General features: G+C 26.1%; 3 protein-coding genes and 1 long non-coding RNA gene across 10 annotated transcripts in view; 2 read left to right on the top strand and 2 right to left on the bottom strand.

Annotated features, from left to right (window-relative positions):
- The first annotated feature begins 174 nt into the window (after positions 1-174).
- LOC107994722 (asparagine-rich protein-like) lies at positions 175-3343 on the top strand. 4 transcript variants are annotated; one of them, XM_017051747.3, is made up of 5 exons: positions 175-313; positions 422-1324; positions 1390-1554; positions 1675-1761; positions 3206-3343. In XM_017051747.3, the coding sequence occupies exons 1-4, from the start codon at positions 274-276 to the stop codon at positions 1758-1760; spliced, it is 1194 nt and encodes a 397-aa protein (XP_016907236.2). In that variant the 5' UTR covers positions 175-273; the 3' UTR covers position 1761; positions 3206-3343. The 4 variants fall into 4 exon arrangements, with proteins under 4 accessions (XP_016907236.2, XP_061935416.1, XP_061935411.1 ...); XM_062079432.1 differs by lacking the exon at positions 3206-3343 and having other exon boundaries at positions 422-762; positions 937-1324; positions 1675-2248; XM_062079427.1 differs by lacking the exon at positions 3206-3343 and having other exon boundaries at positions 422-828; positions 937-1324; positions 1675-2248.
- LOC107994797 (matrix metalloproteinase-2) overlaps positions 3283-20953 on the top strand; it is a 124002-nt gene continuing 106331 nt past the window's right edge. The window contains exons 1-4 of one of the 4 annotated variants that reach the window (XM_062079304.1): positions 3283-3418; positions 3636-3827; positions 10366-10705; positions 11987-12775. In XM_062079304.1, coding sequence (XP_061935288.1) covers positions 12683-12775 — 93 coding nt within the window. In that variant the 5' untranslated portion in view covers positions 3283-3418; positions 3636-3827; positions 10366-10705; positions 11987-12682. Of the gene's footprint in view, positions 3419-3635; positions 3828-7191; positions 7350-7498; positions 7658-7719; positions 7861-10365; positions 10706-11986; positions 12776-20953 lie in introns of those variants that run through there. The other 3 variants (XM_017051846.3, XM_062079316.1, XM_017051848.3) reach the window with 3 other exon arrangements.
- On the bottom strand, positions 4163-8461 carry LOC133666692 (uncharacterized). The gene is made up of 2 exons (XR_009831177.1): positions 8123-8461; positions 4163-4685 (listed from the first exon to the last, which is right to left on the bottom strand). It is a non-coding gene; the product is annotated as an uncharacterized LOC133666692 (long non-coding RNA).
- Positions 17740-20479, bottom strand: LOC107994798 (dihydrolipoyl dehydrogenase, mitochondrial-like). The gene is made up of 7 exons (XM_017051851.3): positions 20207-20479; positions 19663-19945; positions 19199-19565; positions 18771-19115; positions 18596-18687; positions 18201-18526; positions 17740-18129 (listed from the first exon to the last, which is right to left on the bottom strand). Exons 1-7 carry the CDS (start codon positions 20249-20251, stop codon positions 18064-18066), a joined length of 1524 nt encoding a protein of 507 aa, XP_016907340.1. The 5' UTR covers positions 20252-20479; the 3' UTR covers positions 17740-18063.

Below are 20953 nucleotides of genomic sequence, written 5' to 3'. Positions count from 1 at the left end.
TTATTTTACATTATAGATTTTTTTTTAATAATAATTTTTACTGGTTATTCTTTAATAGAAATTATAATGTAAATGTTTACGTTACATATAAATGTTTGTTGGTAAATAGAATGTGGAAGGCTAAATGTAACGTTTTTCTTTCTGTCTCGAGATACAAAGAACGGTTAAGTGTACGTGTCATAACATATATTGAACAGCTTCAGAAGGTCAAAAAAAAAAAATATACATGGATCTATTTCGATAGTCTTTAGACAGTCAGGAAAAGGTACAAATATGGAATCGACAAATTCTACCATGGATTTGGCTTATAGTTGTGAGTATTAACGACTTGTATTAAAAAAATTAAAAAAAATTTATTAACATTTAAATCAAAAAGTAATAATATTTTTTTAAAAATAAAGTAGTAAATTATTCTATTCAGTTTATAGTGAAAGCTCAAATTCTACAATAAGTTTAAACAAAGCGATGCTTATGTCAATCGATGATGATAATACATTAAATTCTGACAATAATAGTTGTTATCATTCATATATCGAAGAACAAAATGAAACATTATTTGAACACACCGATAGCACAAGTTTAAAGCCTTTATCCAATTTTGATTCGAACTTGGAACAAGAAAATTCAGATAATTTGGAAGATACACAACATACAAATATCGAAGAAGAGAATCATGAAGGATATATTCCATTAAGGACGCTGTTAAGGAATATGTTTGAGGAAATTTTAGGAAAGTATAATGGAATCACAAGACAGTCAAATGTAAGTTCGATTAACAGAAGTTCAAACAGTGACTATTCAATGGATAATTGGGACAATGCAGATGAAGTAAATAATAATATTTTAATTTGTCAAACACAAAAATCTAATAATATTGTTATAACTACTATCGATAATGTAAAAGATTCTGATAAAATTATTACTTTATCTTCACAGCATATATTAGATTCTAGAAGCATAAATACAATATTAGAAAATTCCAATGAAAGTTCTAGTAATTCACAGAGAAATGATAGTTCTAAATGGTCTGGAAGATTAATAGACAAATTAAAAAATTTCACTTCTCACAGAAGAGAAAAGAAATATAGAAATCGACATATATTTATTACTAGTGATATAAGTAATGAAAGTACATCTTCGAGCATATCAGATGATGTTAAAAAAGTAACCGAAGAAATTTTTCAAAAGGCAAACAATTTATCAATGGATGATTCTTTAAAATTAAAAAGTAATAATGCAACACCAAATAATGAAAAAAAAACTCCAATAAAAAAAAAACAAAGTATAAAACGGAGAAGTGTATCTTTACCGAAATATATAGAAGGTTAGAATTATTACGATAAATGTATTTACATTGTTATTTTTATTATATGATTATAATTCTTTTAGATGAAAATACTGAACAACAAAATGAGAAAATATTAATTAATAATTCACAAAAGATTTATACACCACCCTATATAAAAAATAGATCAAATTATATAAGTACATCACCGATTAAACCAGTAAAATACTTAAGACAATATTTTGCAAATTTAGATAATAAAAATAAAAGTAAGTAATTTTAATAAATAGATTTTAAATAATAAATTTTTAATATGAAATTTATATCTTATCATAAAAATTAATGCAATAACAATTTATTATTAATACGTATTTAATTTTTTTTGTTAGAAAATATAAAGCGATCGCCATTAAATAAATATATAAGAAGATACAGAATACCTTATATACGTGTAATACCTGCTACGCCAAAATAAAGTATAAATAAATGGAATTTATTTTATTGTAGTAAAAATTATGCATATATTATTACTGCTTAAACATATGCATTAACATATGTTTAACGTATGCATTAACATATGTATTAATACACATATGTATTAATAATTTATTTTAAAAACAAAAAAGTTCTAGAAAACTATAATATATTTTTAATTGTGATTAAGAATATGTTATTATATTTATATTTTATATTTATATTTCTTTCTTTATTTAATTTATTATTTCATATTTATATTTATTTATTTTATTTATATTTATATCAATTTGTGAAAAGATATTTTATATTTATTATATTTAATATAAAGATATTTTTAACTATAATTAAGAATATATTTATATTCTTTCATAAAGTTATTAATGTATATCTTTTCATAAAAAAAGTAAAAGAAAATAAATTTTTTAAATAAATTGTTAGATTTTATTATTAAGTTCTAAATAAATTATTATAAATTATATGAAAATAGATAAATTCGTAATCATTTTTTGCACAACAATTAAAAAGTACTCTAAAATATATATGCATAATATGTATTAAATGTGTTCAATTCATCCTATACTTTGTTATCATATATCAAGATCAAGATAAAAAAATCAAAAAATGAGAGCAGGACAGAAATAAGTTAAAAATTATAGAATCAATGTCAGTGTCGCAGATGAAATAAGATAAGAAGAATAAATAGTAAGAGAATAGAAATAAATAAAAATTAGTCGTTAACGCCATTTATTGCCAATGATATCTCTCTAAAAACAAGTTAAAATAGGATAACAATTGAAAACAAACGCTATCTCTTTAATACCAAATTCTGCAAAAGTACTCGAAAGATAGTGCAGATCATTAATTTCTATTCTTTATTTCTAAAGAAATATTTTTTATAGTCAACAGATGGCGTTGAAGATCAATTCTTATTCTATTTCTAACCTTCCACTATTTGCTTTTCTTATCTATGTGTTTGTTTCATCAGCAGCATTCTGAAGATGGCGTTGATTCAACAATTTTTATCCTGTCTTTATCTTTATCCTTGTTATACTAATTGCATTTCTGTTGCATATTTATTTTACAAAATTTACGCGGTCAACAGATGACTCTGATATCCAATTAACCTTATTTTGTTAACTATTAATTAAAAAATAGAACGATTTCTAAAAATTTCTATTCGATTTCTGTTTAATGAAATAATTTATTAAAAACCAATTATCGATTATCGATTAATTATCTATTTCGTGCAGAATTAATGATAATTAAAATTAAATTATATTATAATACATAAAATAAATATATATGAATATGGAATATCTACATATATAATAAAATAATATATAAATAGTACATAAAAATATAAGAAAAAATATATATAACGAAAATTATATATTTTAATCGTACTATATTTTGAATAATTCTAGTAAATAATTAAATTTTTAGATGCAGTAAGTTCAGGTTAGAAATTATTGGTCAATTTATGACGATCGAGTTAATTGGTAAAAAGGCAATTGACCCGCGGTAGACAGAGAGACAGAGGTCACCATCCTTCGGAACAATACATCCTTCAGTGACTTCCGGTGTGCCGCGTATGTTTATGAATCATTTTGATATTTCTATATCAATGTTCTTACTCGTCTTTTTATTCGTTTTTACGTAAGTTTCACACGCAATAAACAATTTATTCGCATATTGAAATAATTTCCAGTTAATCAAATTTTTATATATACTGTTATGATCAAACTTCGGCAAATTTATACATATATATTTTTAAATAAAAATGAAGAAATGGAATTTAAAACGAACATTTAGCTCATTCCAAATGTACTCCATTAATATATTTTTTGATAATTAAAAAAGATATTATTAATAGATTAACTCGCCCATAAATGATTTTTGAAAGACCTTGTAATTCATGAGGAATCTATGATGGACGATGCCTGCCAATGTATCGTCTGGTGTCAAGTACTTATTGCAAAAAATGATCATCCTACTGAAACATCCTACAAATGTCCATCTTATCGTGAAGAAACAGTTATACGAAATAAATCGCTAAGAATGCTATGTAAGTAATTTTATCCTTATAAAAGTTGTAGCACGAGTAACGAAAATAAAATATGAAATTGTTCTTATTACATTTTTTATTAAAAATGCATTACTTCAGATCTAAATTCTTTAGATTCTTCGTATCGACTTATCTTCATTCTGCTACAATAACCAACAAAAACATAGCATGTTATAAAAACATAAGATATTCGATTAAAATGTTATTATTGAGAGATAAATATACTTTTTGTCTATTATATAATATAGTTCATATAACCTGGATAAAACATAGAAAATAGAAAAAAATATATACTTTAGAAAAAAAATTAGTTTCAATTATGACATAATACACAATTACATTTTAAATTTAGGTTTAATATTCCATCGATTTTTACATATTGTCATTAACAATAACATTGATTCGAAAAAGTAATGATATAACCTCAAAATTGTAACTTTTTTTTTAATTTTAAATTTCATATATATTATAATGGATATTTTTCATATTATCATATTATATTCGTGTACAATTCTATCTTTCTCCTATAACAAAAGTTATATTATATATATATATATATATATATTATCTGTTGCGTTAATATTTCCATACGTTAGTTCTCCAGCTAAATATGTAATTTCTCATCGACTGTCCATTTAACAAAAAGCAGTTTTATAATTGTCATATTGGAGAAATGTCGAGTTAGCGCCGGAATTTGCCGTGGTTCCGGTGTTGTACTTCCTGAGGACACCCACTTGTCTTTGGCAGGATGAACTCATCGCGTATATCTCTTGTTCTAACGCACTTTTATCTTGCGGGAAATGGCTGGTCGTTGGCCCACGTTATTCTTCTCAGATATTGATATTGATACAATTCTCCCTGTGTTGTGTACATCATTGTATTAATCATTGTTCATATAATTGTTTTTTTCATTTTCTTTTTTTTTTAATTATCTTTAATTTAATTAAATATCTATCTTCTTTCAACATCCGAATTAATTTATATATATAGTAAATAATTTTCTATTATATAAATTATATTTTAGTATATATATATATTATTTAGATTTTTATAATTTTATAAAGTGTATTTATTCATAAATCTATATATTTTTGATAAAGGCAATTTTTGTATTAAATTAATATAGTTGTTTGTGCACAGTAAACATATACAATGACATAATCTCATTTAAGATTAGACATAGACATAACCTCATTTATAAATTTCGCGCTTTCATATAAAAATTAATATAACCTATTGATATTTATTATTGCAGATTAACATTTTTGTTGATCATACTTCATACTTATGAATTATATCAAGAATGTATTATATTTATTAAATTATTGAACTTGTTTTAATTATAATTGTAATTATAAAAATATATTATAAAAATATATTATAAAAATATAATGCAATTTTAAAAAATTCAAATAAATAATCCTAATATAAACTTTAATTAATAACATAAAAATTATTATTTAATATTTATACATTTGTTCTTTTTTATAATAATTTTATTTTATAGAACAAAATAGATACAATAATTGCAATAATTTTTTTTAATTTATCAACTTACAAAAAATAAAATAAATGATGTGTATTCTATATTTTAATAAAAAATTAATATTATTTTTAAAGTGATTTTTGCATGTAAATTTTCATTAGTTTATAAAATTCGAAATTACTACTCAAGGTTTCAACCAAGGCTGTAAATTTTGAAGGTGAAAGAATTTGATGAAAAGTTTGCAAGAATCATCGCTATGTGTAGGTGTTTCGGATGTGTAAAGACAGGGTCGGACATGGATAATTGATACCCATGGTTTTTTAGTGGTCAATTAAATGAAACATTTTTAGTTTTCTTTACAATGCTATTCACTGCTCCTTGAATTTATAAATAGAAACGGGAGCAGTTGAAACATAGTGGATATTTTCAGTTGAATGAATAACACAAGAAATGGAATAAGTTACAATAAAATGACTATTTATTTATTTAAAAAAATTGATAATAATAATTATTTTATGAATCTATAAAATTATTTCAAAAATTTTAAAAATTAATTTGAATATCAGTAATAAATGAATTGTAATATTATTTCTTTACATATATTGAACAAATTTATTTAAATCTAAATAGAAAATTAATAATAAAATGAGTTATTAATTATTATTCTTTCAAAAATTTTGTTTAATTCATCTTTAAAGAAAAATTCTTTAAAAAAAACCTTTAAAAAAATTTTAAAAATTTTGATATAAAATATAAAAGCTTTATTTATGTACGTATAGAATTGAGATTATGAATTGTGATATTTGTGTATTGCGAATACACATATATACATATATTCAAAGTATAAGGAGGCAGAAAAGAAGGTCTACATTACGTTCAAATATTCATGTGTAAAATATATATATATTTTGCAATTCTTTTAAAATAAGCTAGGATTTCGTCATCGAATTTCTATGGTGATCAGATCATGATTATATTAGGAATGTAAAAGATGAATAAAATATTTATACTTGATATTTGTTATACTCGATTTTTTCAACTAAGGTTTATTTTAGAAAATATTAAAATCAAATTTCTTATAAAAATAAATAATACTTATTGATATATGAAATCTAACATATTTTTAATGAAGATATATTTCACAAAATTATAAAATTGAATTCCATCAAATATTGTATTATTCTAACAAAAATTATTGTTTTTGTCTTTTTTATCAAAGATGTACATTTTAATTATTATCAAAGATACACAATATTGATGAAATAAAAAGTAATAGTTTTCATTAAACTTTACTGATAAAATAATAATAATATGACAAATATTAATAAAATAGCAATAAAATTTATTGCACGATACATTGAAATATAGAACACATAAGGATATAATGTAGCTTCTGAAGAGAGACAACAAGCGTGGTAGGGATATATCAGTGTTTCCCAACCTTTTTTGATTCAAGCTCCATTTCAATGTCTCAAAAATTCGTATGCTTGTTTCAACAATTAAAAATTGATAAAATTCTGAAAAGTATAACTTAAATATTCTGCCCTGCTTAATTAAAATATCCAACTTCATTTTTATCATTTTTTTATAATTCAAAATATATCAAAATATTTGCTGTATACGTTCTTTAATTTTTAAATGAAATTACAAATTTCTTTATAATGATCTATAATCTGGTCTGATTTATTTTTCCTAAACAAAGACGTAAAGAAAATTGTAAAATTTTAAATTTCTTCTATGTTTTGAAATATTAGATATTATATTTAAACCAAGCGGTGTTTAACTTCAATTAATTGTTTCTCTAAAATATCGAGATGGCCCCTCTGTGATTACTCCCCACGTTGGGAAACACTGGAATACATGGTGGGTCGAAAGTTGAAGGAAAGTAGCGCCAGTCGCCCGCGGTACACCGTACGCGTGAGGGCTGTCCGCGTCGTCTTTCTTCACGGTGTATAAACACTGCCATTCGTTTTACTCACAACTGTCACAACCGATTAAGTGTGATCGTGAACGTGACCGGTATTCACGATAATCCGGTAAGAGTCGTTATATTCTACGATAAAAGTATATGTTGCGAATTTTTATGGTTAGAAACGCGCGATCCTTGATCGAAATATCATCAGAACGTACGAGACAAAGATCGTTGTTTCACGATATTTTTATACGCGACACGGTGACGATGGTTAGTGTCGTTCGAACTATATTGTGAATTTCACCGTGTGTTTCGACGATGGATTTTATTCGAACGTGACTTTATTTCCTCTTGTTCAATATACGTGATTGTGAGAAACTACTATAGTGTGTTCACGTGTACGCACTGAAACCATAGAAGTGGCTTTCTAACGTCTGATAAATTGTTACCGAAATAAATTAAATTTGTTTAGTCTCGAAAGATTTCTTGTTTAAATGAGACTTGAATGTGTTCGATTTCCATATCTGTGCTTTTTTTCTTCCTTTTTTTTATGCCAGGCATTACTCGAGCCTCCCTAGGGATCGTATCCTTTGTGATGCACGTGCTTCCATTTTATCGTGACAAACTTCAGCTTGGTGGGTGACTAAAAAATTGTTGAACTGTCTCCTCTGGCTACGATTTATATTCGTTTATATTCATTTTACGCTTTTTAGTTTTCAATTGTTGCAAATTTTCTCTTTAAATTATACTTTTATAGAATTTAAAAATTAAAGTGATTTATTGTTCGACAAATTTAAATATGAACTTTATTTAAATATAAATAAATTTTATAATTCATCCTAATATTTGAAAAATTCGCGAATTAACCTAATAAATCGTGTATTATGACTATCTTACCGCTAGTGGCAGTATGATAATTTGTTATCTTCGACTGTGGCAGCCATTTCCGTTCGTGGCGCGTTACTTTGCGTCGATGTTCAAAATTAGCCCTATCATGTTAACCTGAATAATTTATGTGGTCGTGGTAAATTCTTTGAACCTTTTTTATCAATATTATCAATATTATTCAGATACTATTCTTTTAAGGTTAAACATTAAATCTTTACATTCGAAAAGTAGATGAAAATCCGTAATTAAACGAAACTTTTTTTTAATCAATAAAGTATATTATATTCAAAACTATATGCGTTCATTTTTAGAGTTCTCAGAATATTATCCCAACTTGACGAAAAAACGTTGTCTTACTGGAGTTTAATTTTAGCCTTCTAGATGCGAAGAAAAATTGATCGTGATGTCTGCGAACGAATTCCATTGCTAATTCTGACTGATGAAATTGGCGTTTGTTATCATTAACAACATGCCTCGATTTTTTTTACATATCTTAGTTTTTATTTTTAATTTTTATTTATTTTTAATTTTACTTCATACAATAATGCATCATTTTTAGATTTTAAAATTTATTAATATTTAAATCAAATATTTAGAATTAATGTCTCTAAAAATAAAATATCGTATGAAAAAATTTTATTCCATATCCAGAAACTGCATGATGTTCTGTAATACCGTCTTCACAAAATACAAATTATAATAAAGTAATATTTAATTGTAACATAAAAAACTAAAAAAAAATGAAACAAGATTGAAATATCGCACAATAAATACGATAATTACGAAAGCGTCAATGCTTCGATTAAATGAAAAAAATATTTATATATCAATTAGCATAATGCTTGATAGGAATTGAGAGTATGCACAATTCATTCATTGCTCTACGATTTTTTTATCGCAGTTTCCTTCAGTTGTATCGTTACCTCCTATCCAAGGAAAAGCACATTTCTGAAACAAAGAATTTATATAAAACAACAATTTCTCATATGATCATTTCTCATACTACGAGATATTATTAACGACAATAAATATTCGAACTTAGATATTTCAATTATTACCATAAATAATTTTTAATCCAATTGCGACACGAGTGGTTAAGCTTCAATCATTTATAATTGTTACATTTCAGAAATAGTTTTTAAAATAAAAAATAAAATAGTTCTATTAAAATCATATATTAATAGGATTTACTAAAACGAAATTTTTAAAAAAATATAATTAATTATTTTTTTACTTCAGATTATTATTTCATATATAAAGTTATTATACATAATATGAAATTTCTTTCCATAATGCACAATGTATATTTTTTTATTTATAATAATCATGTGAATAATTTTCCATTTATTATTCATTTAATATCAAATAATATACTTACTTTACATCTTTGCTTGATTGATTTGTTGACTGTAACATGATTTGTTTAATTGTTGCTGTCTTTGTTTCTCTTTAATAAGTTTTAAATAACAAGTGTTAATTTAATGTTTTGAAAAAAAAATAATGATTCTTTTAATTCTTGAATAATAATTGATTTTTGTAATATAATGACTTTCTTTTGGAAATTGTATGTTATGTACAAAAGGTTTATTTTCTTGTCACAAATAAAGATAAATAAACGATATCTTGGTTATTAATGTGAATATAAAAGAAATTAGATTAAACAGCAAAAGATACAAATTAAATTAAATTATAAATTAAATTATAAATTAATTATTCATATCTCTTGCAAAAGTTATAAATATATTTTTTCCATACTCTTTTGGTAATGTACTCTTTATTTATTTTCATGTTTAAATGATAATTGGTGCAATGTTCATTAATATTTTTCATACGAATGATAAGTCATATCAATATATCAGCTTTTCAAAGTCATGAATTTTGTTATCGTTATATCTTTAATATTTTTATTTTTCCAATTTTTATTAACTAAATTCTTAGATTTAAAATTAAAAGATTTTTCAAATTTTTAATTAATCAAGTATATTATATATATATTACATATATATATATATATATATATTTTATAATTAATATAAATATATGTGTCATATCATAATTGAATTTGAATCGAACAGAAATTGTCATTTAATCGCATTGTTACGGATATTCTTTGTAAATGCGTGTGTGTTATATCTTTTATCTGGAGATATTTATCATAATAAAAGAAACGTGTCAATACGCATTCGATAACAATGCGTTTTCAAAATGTCAAACGTAGATGTCGTTAGTGCAACGTGCTTCATATTTTCTAGGGTCACAGCGAAGAAGCATCGAACGGAAGAATCAACGGCGACTGATCGAAAAAAAAATCAAGATAAATTGAAAGAAAAAAAATCACGCGTCAAAGATTATCTAAGATAAATTCGGTAAAGAAACAAATAAAGAGAAAAAAAAAGAAGTCAAGAAGCACATGTTTTCATCGGAATATACATCGAAAACTTGAACCAGGATTCTTAACTCAGGATTATTACAGAAACGACAATCATCATGATACATCGTGGAAACGTACGATTGATACGTTGCAACAAACCGGAAATGTGTCACGATTCTTTTACGATAATTCAACTGTCTTATCGATCGCCGATTTGAAAAGTGAGTAGATCTCTTTTTTTTTTCCTTTTTTTATAAAATTAAGTTTAATTCAGTCATTTATTAATTATTATGATTATTAACCCATTTTGGATTGATTTTTTATTCTGAAAAATATATTTTTTGACTATCTTATTATCTCGAATATCAGTATCGATCAATTAATTGTTCTCATTTTGTATTTTTTCAACTAAAGAATTAAAACTGAAAATATATTTTTTTCAAATGATAAAATTTGACAAACAATTATTCGTAAAATACGTAAGTTTTCTTAATTATCGATACGAAAAATGAGGTCAATCTTCGTTGACACATTTCTCTGATGATGATAATTCTTATTCTTTTGATTGAATTTATCTTTTGGTATCCGGGCTATCATGGCATCGACTTCCGTTTTTCTTTGATGACTCGTCTTATTTTTTCTGTCATCTTCATTTGCAATTCATCCTAACAATAATTCTTGTTCATTAATCGTACTCGTTACCATATTTCAATTGGCTAATTAAAATTTTTTATTCCTCGTATTCGTTGCCTTATTCCTAGAAAGTACTTATGTAATGACGTATCCTATTTCTTGGGAGGATGATAGGGGAATTCCCATGTCAAAGCGTTAATCATTAAGTAGATATGCGTAGTACGTGCTGTGTATGCGTTACTCGGTAAAGGGCTGCTGATAGACGGAAAATATTATACGATTATTCAATTTAAATTTTAATCTATTTTTTTTTTTAAATTTTAACATTGTGAGATTATAAACTCATCAAAGATATTGCAGATTTTTTATTTTTGGAATTGTTAAAAATATGCAACTACTTTGACAAAATTCGTCGTTTTTATTGAAATAGAAAACTTATAACTTTTAATTTGTTATATATAAAAATAATGAAAATAGAAAAATTAAAAAACTATATGTGACTGGACAAGGAAAATTGGAATTAAAATTTCTTAGTATCCCAGCCGAGGTATTTGTTAAAAAAAAAAAATATCATGATTTCCAACTTCCTTTCTTCCTTGAAATGTGATATCATTTGTGAACCACAAAAATGTATTTAAACATTAGCATGATATAGCATGCAACGAACGTCAAATTTTTATGAGAAAATAAATATGAGAAATTTTTCTCGGAATAATATTATTTAAGATATTATTCGAAAGAAAAAAAATATAGTTAATCTATTGTCGTTTAAAGATCTGATGTATTTCCCTGAGTCGAGTTGCACCAACTTTTATATAAAGTTAATCTAGAAATTTAACCAAGTATTTACAGAATGTAAACTGTCGTAGGTCGGCGGATGGACGTGGTAGCAGCTGGAAAGTTCGAACACGGAGGAAAGTACGAACCTGGAATCCGTCGTCATCGGCGGCGACGTCGAAGAAAGGCCAAGTTGACGAAAGTCGGCAGATTTTCACGGAGAAGAAAGAAAGAAGAAGAGCGCGAATTCGTTATTGAATCAAGAGAGATAGAGGCGAATCGTGGTGATAAATATTGAGTAAATCGTGCTTCTTCCAAGAAAATCGCGGTTCGAACACGTCCGTGTTCGTTCCTTGATTCCACCAGTGCCATCAGTGTCCTCTAACCTAACTTAATCTATTGGAATCAATAAAATAAAATAAAATAAAATAAAGTAAAATAAAATAAAATAAAATAAAGTAAAATAAAATAAAATAAAATTAAATAAATTAAATTAAAATATTGAACTAAGCTATATTCAACGCTTAAATATCGCAAAACGGAAACGTCGTGCCACGTGAATCGGAAAAATTCGACGAATGCCGCCTTTGTACATTTTTTATTATTGTGACATGAGTGTGGTTTGATGTAGTGCAGTATAGTTTTTTTTTTTCAAAATCGCTGTTGTTTTTTATTAAGTCTCAAAGGATTGATATTGAAGGACAACGATAGTGTGAATTTAATTCGTGCGAGTGAGAAAAAAATATTGGTGTCAGTTTTGAAACGACAAAAGGATTCGTACTTGCAAGATGATACTGCTTCGAACGATTTTGATGGTGCTCTTCACTGTGATGGCTACCGGGACACCGAGATCCTCGATCATTTATGCAGATGATAAAGTGGTGAGTTTTTTTTTTTTTTTGAATTTTTTTTATATGAAGAATTCAGAACTAGAGAAACAAATTATTATGATTTATTTATATAATTATATTATAAAAAAATTTTATCTAATTAAATCGTGATCTATTTAATTAAATTATGTGGATCGTACGATTGCAATTGGATTGGAAAAAGAATAATGTTGTTATTTTTGATATTTTTTTTTAACATTTTAAAATAAAAAGATAATTAAACAGATTATAATTAATTTCAGGATATGCATATTTTCGTGATTCACTATAAATACGTGACTTGTCTCTGTGATACATTAAGATAAATTTAATTTAATACGTGATGTTTTGAAATCTTTACTTGTATTAACTTTATTTAGATTATTGGAAATATTAATTTAAATAATAGAGATGATCATCATGATTCATATCATGTTTATTCTATAAGCAAATTATTGATAATTGTTTTGTATAATAGATTATTTTTATTGTTAGATGAAGAAAAAATAAATCAAAATTGTATTATATAGTTCTATTTATTCTCAGAAACAATCAGTTAAAAAGCAAAAACGTGTATACAATTTTCCTTTTCCACACGGAATTTTAAACTTCAAAGCGAAAGTTCAGTTCTCTAGGGAGAATGTAGTAAGTCAAACATACAGAATATTAAATTAAGAATTAAGGGCTATGAATGTTGAACGTTCAAGGACAGATTTTATCTGTAGTTTCAGGCAGACTTCTGTCTTATTCGTGTCTCGTTAAAATGATTGGCATTAATATTCGGACATGTTGATTTTCGTAAGCTTATCGTTATACAGAGTGTTTCACGAGCTATTTTCATATGAAATACGCAAAAATTTTATTAAATTAAATAATTTCTGATCAATACGTAATCTAAAAATGATCTCTTCTATTTTTTCATTATGGATACAAAATAATTTTTTATATATTGATTAACAATGTAAACAGAAGAAAGTATATTAGAATTTTAGTATTTGAAAATGATAATATAAAGAATAGATTTGAATTTTAATTGCATGATATTTGAGAGATAAAGAAAACATAAATATAAGTAAAGTAAAAAATATTCAAAGATATTAAAAATAATTTTTTGTAAATTTTTATCATTAACTTATTAATGTGATCTTTGATTAAATTTTATTTATTTTAGAAAAAGAAGTCGATAAATGAAAAAAATAAAAAGTTTCAAAATATATAGATACGTAAAAGAATATTCAAAGAATATTTTTGTTTGAAAAAATAAAATTCTGAATTTATATTAATATTATAAATTTATATCTTTATTACGTTCATTGATAAATATCTTAAATTTTTTCAAAATTTTTAAAAACTTGGAAATATTAAAAAAGAATATTAAAATAAATTTAAAGTGGAAAAACTAGATTCAACCTAGATAATCATTCAACAGGAGATAAGAATTCAACAGGAAACAAAATTGATTTTAAAAGTTCAAATTGCCTCCACCTGTAAAAAAAATACATTATGCTCTTTTTTTATGAAACTTCTTCATGCAATAATTTTTCAATACATACATAATTTATCAGTCATTCAAGTTTTATAAAGTTTGATCAAGTTTGAAAGCGATTATAATACATTCTAAATGATCTCTTTTCTTTTTTGCGTGAATGTTAAACACGTATATGTAGCATTATTTCATGCGTGTGTCATAGAATGAGTCGACTTGTGAATGTGACGATGACTAAAAGCCAAAATACGGGTCGATTCCACGTACAAAATAACGCGTATATTGACTGCGTGCTTTCAGTATAGTAGCGCCTGCGTCATCATAACCCTCTTTTCTACGTAACTATTCGTTTCTTTCTTCCCAGTGTATCGAATATTTCACAAAAGAACAAAAAATTTAGGTTAGGAAAAATAGGACAAGTCTTATTTCTATCTTTATTTCGAAAATGAAACAAATGAAAAACATTTAAACAATTAAAAAACTGAAATTTTATTTATTCTCTTCCATTCGAAACGTGAAGTTAATTTTAACTCGAATTATCTGTCGCACGTTTAAGTTAAGTGTGTTATTTAACCTTAAAATTTCAGAGTGAATCGATCTCTTTGAATCGAAATTTACCTTATAAGTCAAACTTTTACTATCACTGCTTCGAAACGCGTAATTATGTTAATTAAAGTCTCTCTCCCTCCAAAGGAATGTTCCACGATTATTACAACATCCTTGTACAGCAAATTCTTACACAATCGAATGGCATATAATAATACCATCATCCACGAGAAGGTGAAATGGCAGAAAGAAAACAGGAGATTTTCGCCTCAGTACGAGTACTAATGTGTTGACATTAGTAATAAGATTCTTGTAAATTATAATTACAATATATTTTCTCAATAATTAACACTCTGCTTATAAGATAAATGTTCGAAATATATTCATTTGTTCTAATCACACTCAATATAATCATTGTTTTTTTCATCAGATGATTCGACCAATTACGTGTGACGCAAAATATAGATGTAAGTAGATTGGGCAATAATAGCTATATTTTTGTGTTTGCAATCTTCTCTTGTGGATGAACAGTGTCTATCTAATAACTAATACCAATAACTAGTAATTTATTACGATATGAGTGATTACGCAATAACAAATATCACCATGTCATAGATAGAAGCTGACAGAAAGATTCCGTGTGAAATGAGCTTAAATGGGCGTAGTAGTAAACCCCGCTAGGAGAGAGTGGATTTTATCAGCTGAGGCCTTCGGCCTTACTTCGAAACCATTAAGCCAGGCATTTATATGCAATCGAGGTCGTTAACTTTACTGCAGGAAGCGCCGGCGTGTATACAGAATTCTTCGGCTGTGTGTCAAGATGTGACACACGCACTTGCGCTCTATGTACGTATAGATATATGCGCGTCTGGTCAATGCGTCTGGTCAACGCGTAAGGGTCCGTTTATACTATCCAACACGACGAAAGATTTGTCGAGCAAGCTCTAACCGTTGGAAGAGAGTGGAAGAAAGTAGTAATAGTAGTGAAACTTGAAGAAAGAGATGGAAGAAATAACGGGTTTTTTCGTATTATATCATTTTGACAAGATCCCTACCTTACCCTCACGCAACGACATTTTTTAAACTCGTTGAAGAAATAAGTAATTAAAAATTTTGAATAAAGTTGTTTTATTTATTTTATTAAAATGTTTGAATAACATTTTTTTGTATTATAGTTGATTCGCTATTCATATAATCTTATTTGACATTACAGTTATTTGCAGTTATTCGATGTTTTGAATAATAAATTATTAAAAGAATTTATTGAACTTTATTCTTAACTTTACTACTAAATTTTGCTTATATATGTTCTCACAGTGCAATATACATACTTATTATTTTCTCTACTTCTTTTTCTAAGTTCCACCACTATTACTACTTTGTCCCACTCTTTCAACGATTAGTTTTTGCTAGGCAATCCTGGACGCGACACCGATCTACGTGACTCACACAAACGTTTCTTGCGTGTAATCGAATGGATGTGTTTATGGCGTCACTACGCACGTATATTCGAACATCTTATATAAAAGTTCACCTAACCTCAAAATTTTAACGAATGTTTGTACATAGAGCATAATATATTATATAAAGTAATTATTTCGAAAAATCCTTTTTCAAAAGGAAATTAATCTCCAAAGTTTTAGCATTTTTTCATGTTTTCAATACAATTTTAAATGAGAATTGTTTTTACAATATTATAATATTCTCAGAAAATTGTGTCAAGATCCCGCAAATTTGTAATGTTTCGATATTCAAGATCGAAAAATGATAAAAAAAAGTTTCATATTTATATACAAATTTTTCAAATTCATAATCATTATATGAATTAAAATTTAAATACTCAAAGTTGCAAATAACTTTCGAGGTCTATCTCAATCTGCGATATTCTTAGATATTCCTCATTATTATTATTATTATCATTACCATTATTAATGCTTGGTCATTAGCTAGAGATCTAGAGTTTAAAGTAAATTCCGAAGCAACATCACGGTGTTCTCAAGTGGTAATCGAATAACTAACCATATCTGACATCGCTTAACTTTGATGATCAAACAAGACTAGTAGATTCTACGTGGCAAAGTTGTTGGCAGAAAAGAAACATTGAGACAAAGATAAAGAATGAGGTCGCGTAAAAAAAAAGTGAAAGATAGGTTATAACGTGATATAGAATTACGGATTGTTTGTATCTTCAAATTGGATTTTCGAGTGGAATAATATATACAATTGTTGTAATATATGAATTAATTTTTGATAATAGATAAATACGAACTAACTAATAATCGGTGGAAAAATATTTTACAAAATTTTTAAATATAAAACATAGAATAGCAATTTTATGTTTATAAACTCGTTTTTAGAAGTGATATGTGTACGGAAAATCTTGGCTAGATACCAAACATATACTTGGAATTTAGTATTGTTGAGATGTTATCTACCTACGGTTCTTAGAACTTTTATCAATTGATTTTCGAAAAGATTATATTTTTTTACGTCTTTCATTTTTCTGTTATTTTTTTTTATTTATTCATTTTTTTTATTAGCGTAAAAATAAAATATATCATTTTTAAATAATAAATTTATATTTTAAGATTTCAGAGAAAAATTTAATAAATTAGTCTTTATCGACAAATATTTAATATATCTATTTAATTTAATTTCATTTCTTCCTTTTCAAGAACATATTTAATCAGCTGATTTCAGCTGATTCTTTCAAATTCAAATTTTTAAATTTTATTTTCATATATAATAAAATACAGATTACGCATTCGATCGTTTACTATATATATTTTATATATTCTTGAATCTTATAATTTTATGATTGAATTAAACAGATTTTGATAACAATAATTTTATAAAAACTTATTTCCACACATTTAAGAGATTATTGCAATATTAAAAATTAAGATTATTAGAAGATTAAAAATGACACTTTTTCAAGAAAACCTTTTTTCTAATATAACATCCATTTATTTGTAATATACATAATTATCAAGAGACAAAAGTAAAGATACAAAAGTGTAAATATATTCTATAATACAAATAATATATGAAATATACATAATAATATATAAATAAAAGTATCATAATATACACAATGTATAAAAAAAATAAATTCTTTTAAAGTTTTTGTATATCTTATATACAAATATAAATGATGATGATATCTAAATATGTAATGCAACGTGTTTTTGAAACACGTTTCCAAATAGATCGAAGCTTCGACGAATTATATTGAATTAACTGTTTCTCGCAATTTTATTCAAGAGTTTTATAGGTTAATTGGTTTTCCAAAATATGCAGTTAAACATGCTTCCTTTATGGCTTCCGAATATGTCTGTAAAAAGAACTCAATGAAATCAATATTCGACAATTTAACCAATTATTATCCCGTTATAAAATACTTACTGGATGTGCATGACATGTCCTTGCAACATCCTCTGCCTTTACCTTACATTGCACAGCAAGAGCTGCCTCGTTAATCAGTTCACCAGCGAATGAACTAATCATATGCACTCCCAATATTTTATCCGTACGTCTGTCTGCCAATACTTTAACGAAACCATCCGTCTCGAGATTCGTTCTTGCTCTAGAATTTGACGTGTTTGGAAATTTTCCAACTTTGTAATCGACTCTTTCTTGCTTTAAAGTTTCCTCCGTTTTTCCAACCCAAGCAACTTCTGGATATGTATATATTATGTGAGGCACGCTATTGTAATCCATTTGATTAGTACCTGGATGAACGTGTGATTTTTGTAAATTTTTTCATGATAGAAGTATAACATATATATATAACTCATTACCTCCTGTAATGCTTTCAACTGCAATAACAGCCTCGTCCTCGGCTTTATGAGCCAACATAGGTCCATGAATACAATCTCCAATAGCATAAATCCTATGTAAAGGTTTTATTTATTAAATTTTACACGCATCACATTATGCACGCAGCATTATAAAATAAAAGAAATGTACACTTACGTTGGTACTTCTGTTTGGAATCTGCTATTTACAGGAATTCGGCCTAAATGATCTTTTTTAATTCCTACACTCTCTAATCCTAAATTGTGAGTGTACGGTCTTCTGCCAACACAAATTAAAAACGTATTGCAAGAAATATTCTCTTTCTTACTGGAATCCTTTACGTTTTCAACAGAAACGACGATATTGTTTCCCGTTTTGTTCGCGGAAGTGACTTTCGTTTCCATTTTAAATTTTATGCCTTGTTTAGTTAAAATATTTCTTAATATTTGGCTAACTTCCTTATCGATAGTTGGCCCACCAATAGTGGTTGAAGAATCAATTGCCGTTACGTCCGAGCCAAATCTAATAATCAATGATTAAATTAATTATTGATTAAAAATTATTTTCTATATTTTTTTTACTTCAATTTTGATGAAGAAAAATACCTCTGCCAGACTGAGCCTAATTCCAATCCAACGAAACCAGCGCCACCTGTCACGAATTTCAAAGGTGTCGAGTTTAACGACAAAGCTCCGGTAGATGAAATAATTTCTTTTTCGTCGATACTTGTACCCGTTAACGGTGTATATTCGCTGCCAGTGGCAATCATGATTCTCTTAGAATTTATTACGCTTTGTGTCGAACCATCCGGATTAATTGCGGTAACTTGATTTGGACTAGTAATTTTTCCATGGGCCTTCACCCAATTTACTTTATTTTTTTTATACAAAAGCATAATACCGTTTGCCAAAGATCTTATTACATTCTGCTTTTGCTGCATGCATTTATCGACATGAAGTTTAACATTTTCAACTACGGTGAGAAAGAGAAGAGAAAGAAGAGATTAAATTACGATAAATTAAATTTTTAATTTATAATAATAAATTAATAAGAAAGAAAAGAATTATACCTGTAATTCCACTGTTTTGAAAACTTCTATTAGATGCCATGTTATAATAGTTTGAATTATGTAGTAAAAATTTTGATGGAATGCATCCGGTATTGAGACAAGTTCCTCCTAATGTGTCTCCTTTTTCTATGCAAATTGTTCTCATTCCCAATTGTGATGCTTTAATCGATGCCACATAACCACCAGGCCCACCACCTATTACTACAAGATCAGCTTCTAAAGTCGTATATCTATTTAATTGTATAGCTATCAAGCCAGGTACAATACGTTTGTCTCGTGATGGCTGATAAAAAACAGAGAAAGAAAAGTATTATTATTTAAAAAAATATTTATTTCTATTTTTCTACAGTTTTTAAACTTTCAAAAAAATCAGATATAATGGCAAATGTACTTTTACTTTTGAATAATGAATTTAAAAAACTTTAGTTGTGCTATTATTAAATCGATAATCGAACGAAATATACAAGAAAACCATTTATCCTTCGATAGATTAATCGATTGTAACGATCGAGTGTATAATAAATAATTTTTCTTTTAAACTTACTTTCCCAGAAATAGTCATCAAACTCCAAAAACAAGCTTGCATCATCTTGTACTTTATCGTCTAATATAAAGGGGATTAAATAGCAAGCAAATTTACGACAGTGAAAAATAAACACTGCTTCAACAGTTATTTCAATATCATCCAATTCGCTTCAACTTTGAATTAATTATTTCGATATATCATCATGTTTCAAAGCTAGCTACTTGATGGCGTTAGTTGTCTGCCATGCGACATGAAAAGAAGACGTTAACCTTTTCTTTAATTCATTTTTCGATACATTTGAATCTAAACAAGATATAGCATAGATTTAATAAGATTTCGTATATGAAAAGTGTGAAATTGAAAATTTTAATATCTTAAAATTAAAAAAAAAAAATTAGAATGATAATTATTATATCAAACAAATAAACTGACGTTTGTGCAATTAACAATTCTTTTTATGTAAGTGTTTTAAAAAATATATACGTATATATATATATATATATATATATATCATACGAAATAAATAATTCACTAATAAAAAAAATTTTAAATTTATAAAAGTGTTATATAAAATTATTAATTATATTCAAGCGAATATAAATTTACAATAAAAAATAAGGATTATTAAATTGTAATCGTTTATAAATAAATATTCCATACCAATAATAACGGATCGTAAGTTTCTGTATGAGTTTGTGAAGATAGTATACATGTAAGATCCGTGTATTTAAAGTCGGAAACGACTTTATGTACTACTCTTTTAAA

Source organism: Apis cerana, linkage group LG1 (genome assembly GCF_029169275.1).
Source record: "Apis cerana isolate GH-2021 linkage group LG1, AcerK_1.0, whole genome shotgun sequence".
Taxonomy (NCBI): domain Eukaryota; kingdom Metazoa; phylum Arthropoda; class Insecta; order Hymenoptera; family Apidae; genus Apis; species Apis cerana.
This window is presented reverse-complemented; position numbering and strand designations above follow the sequence as displayed.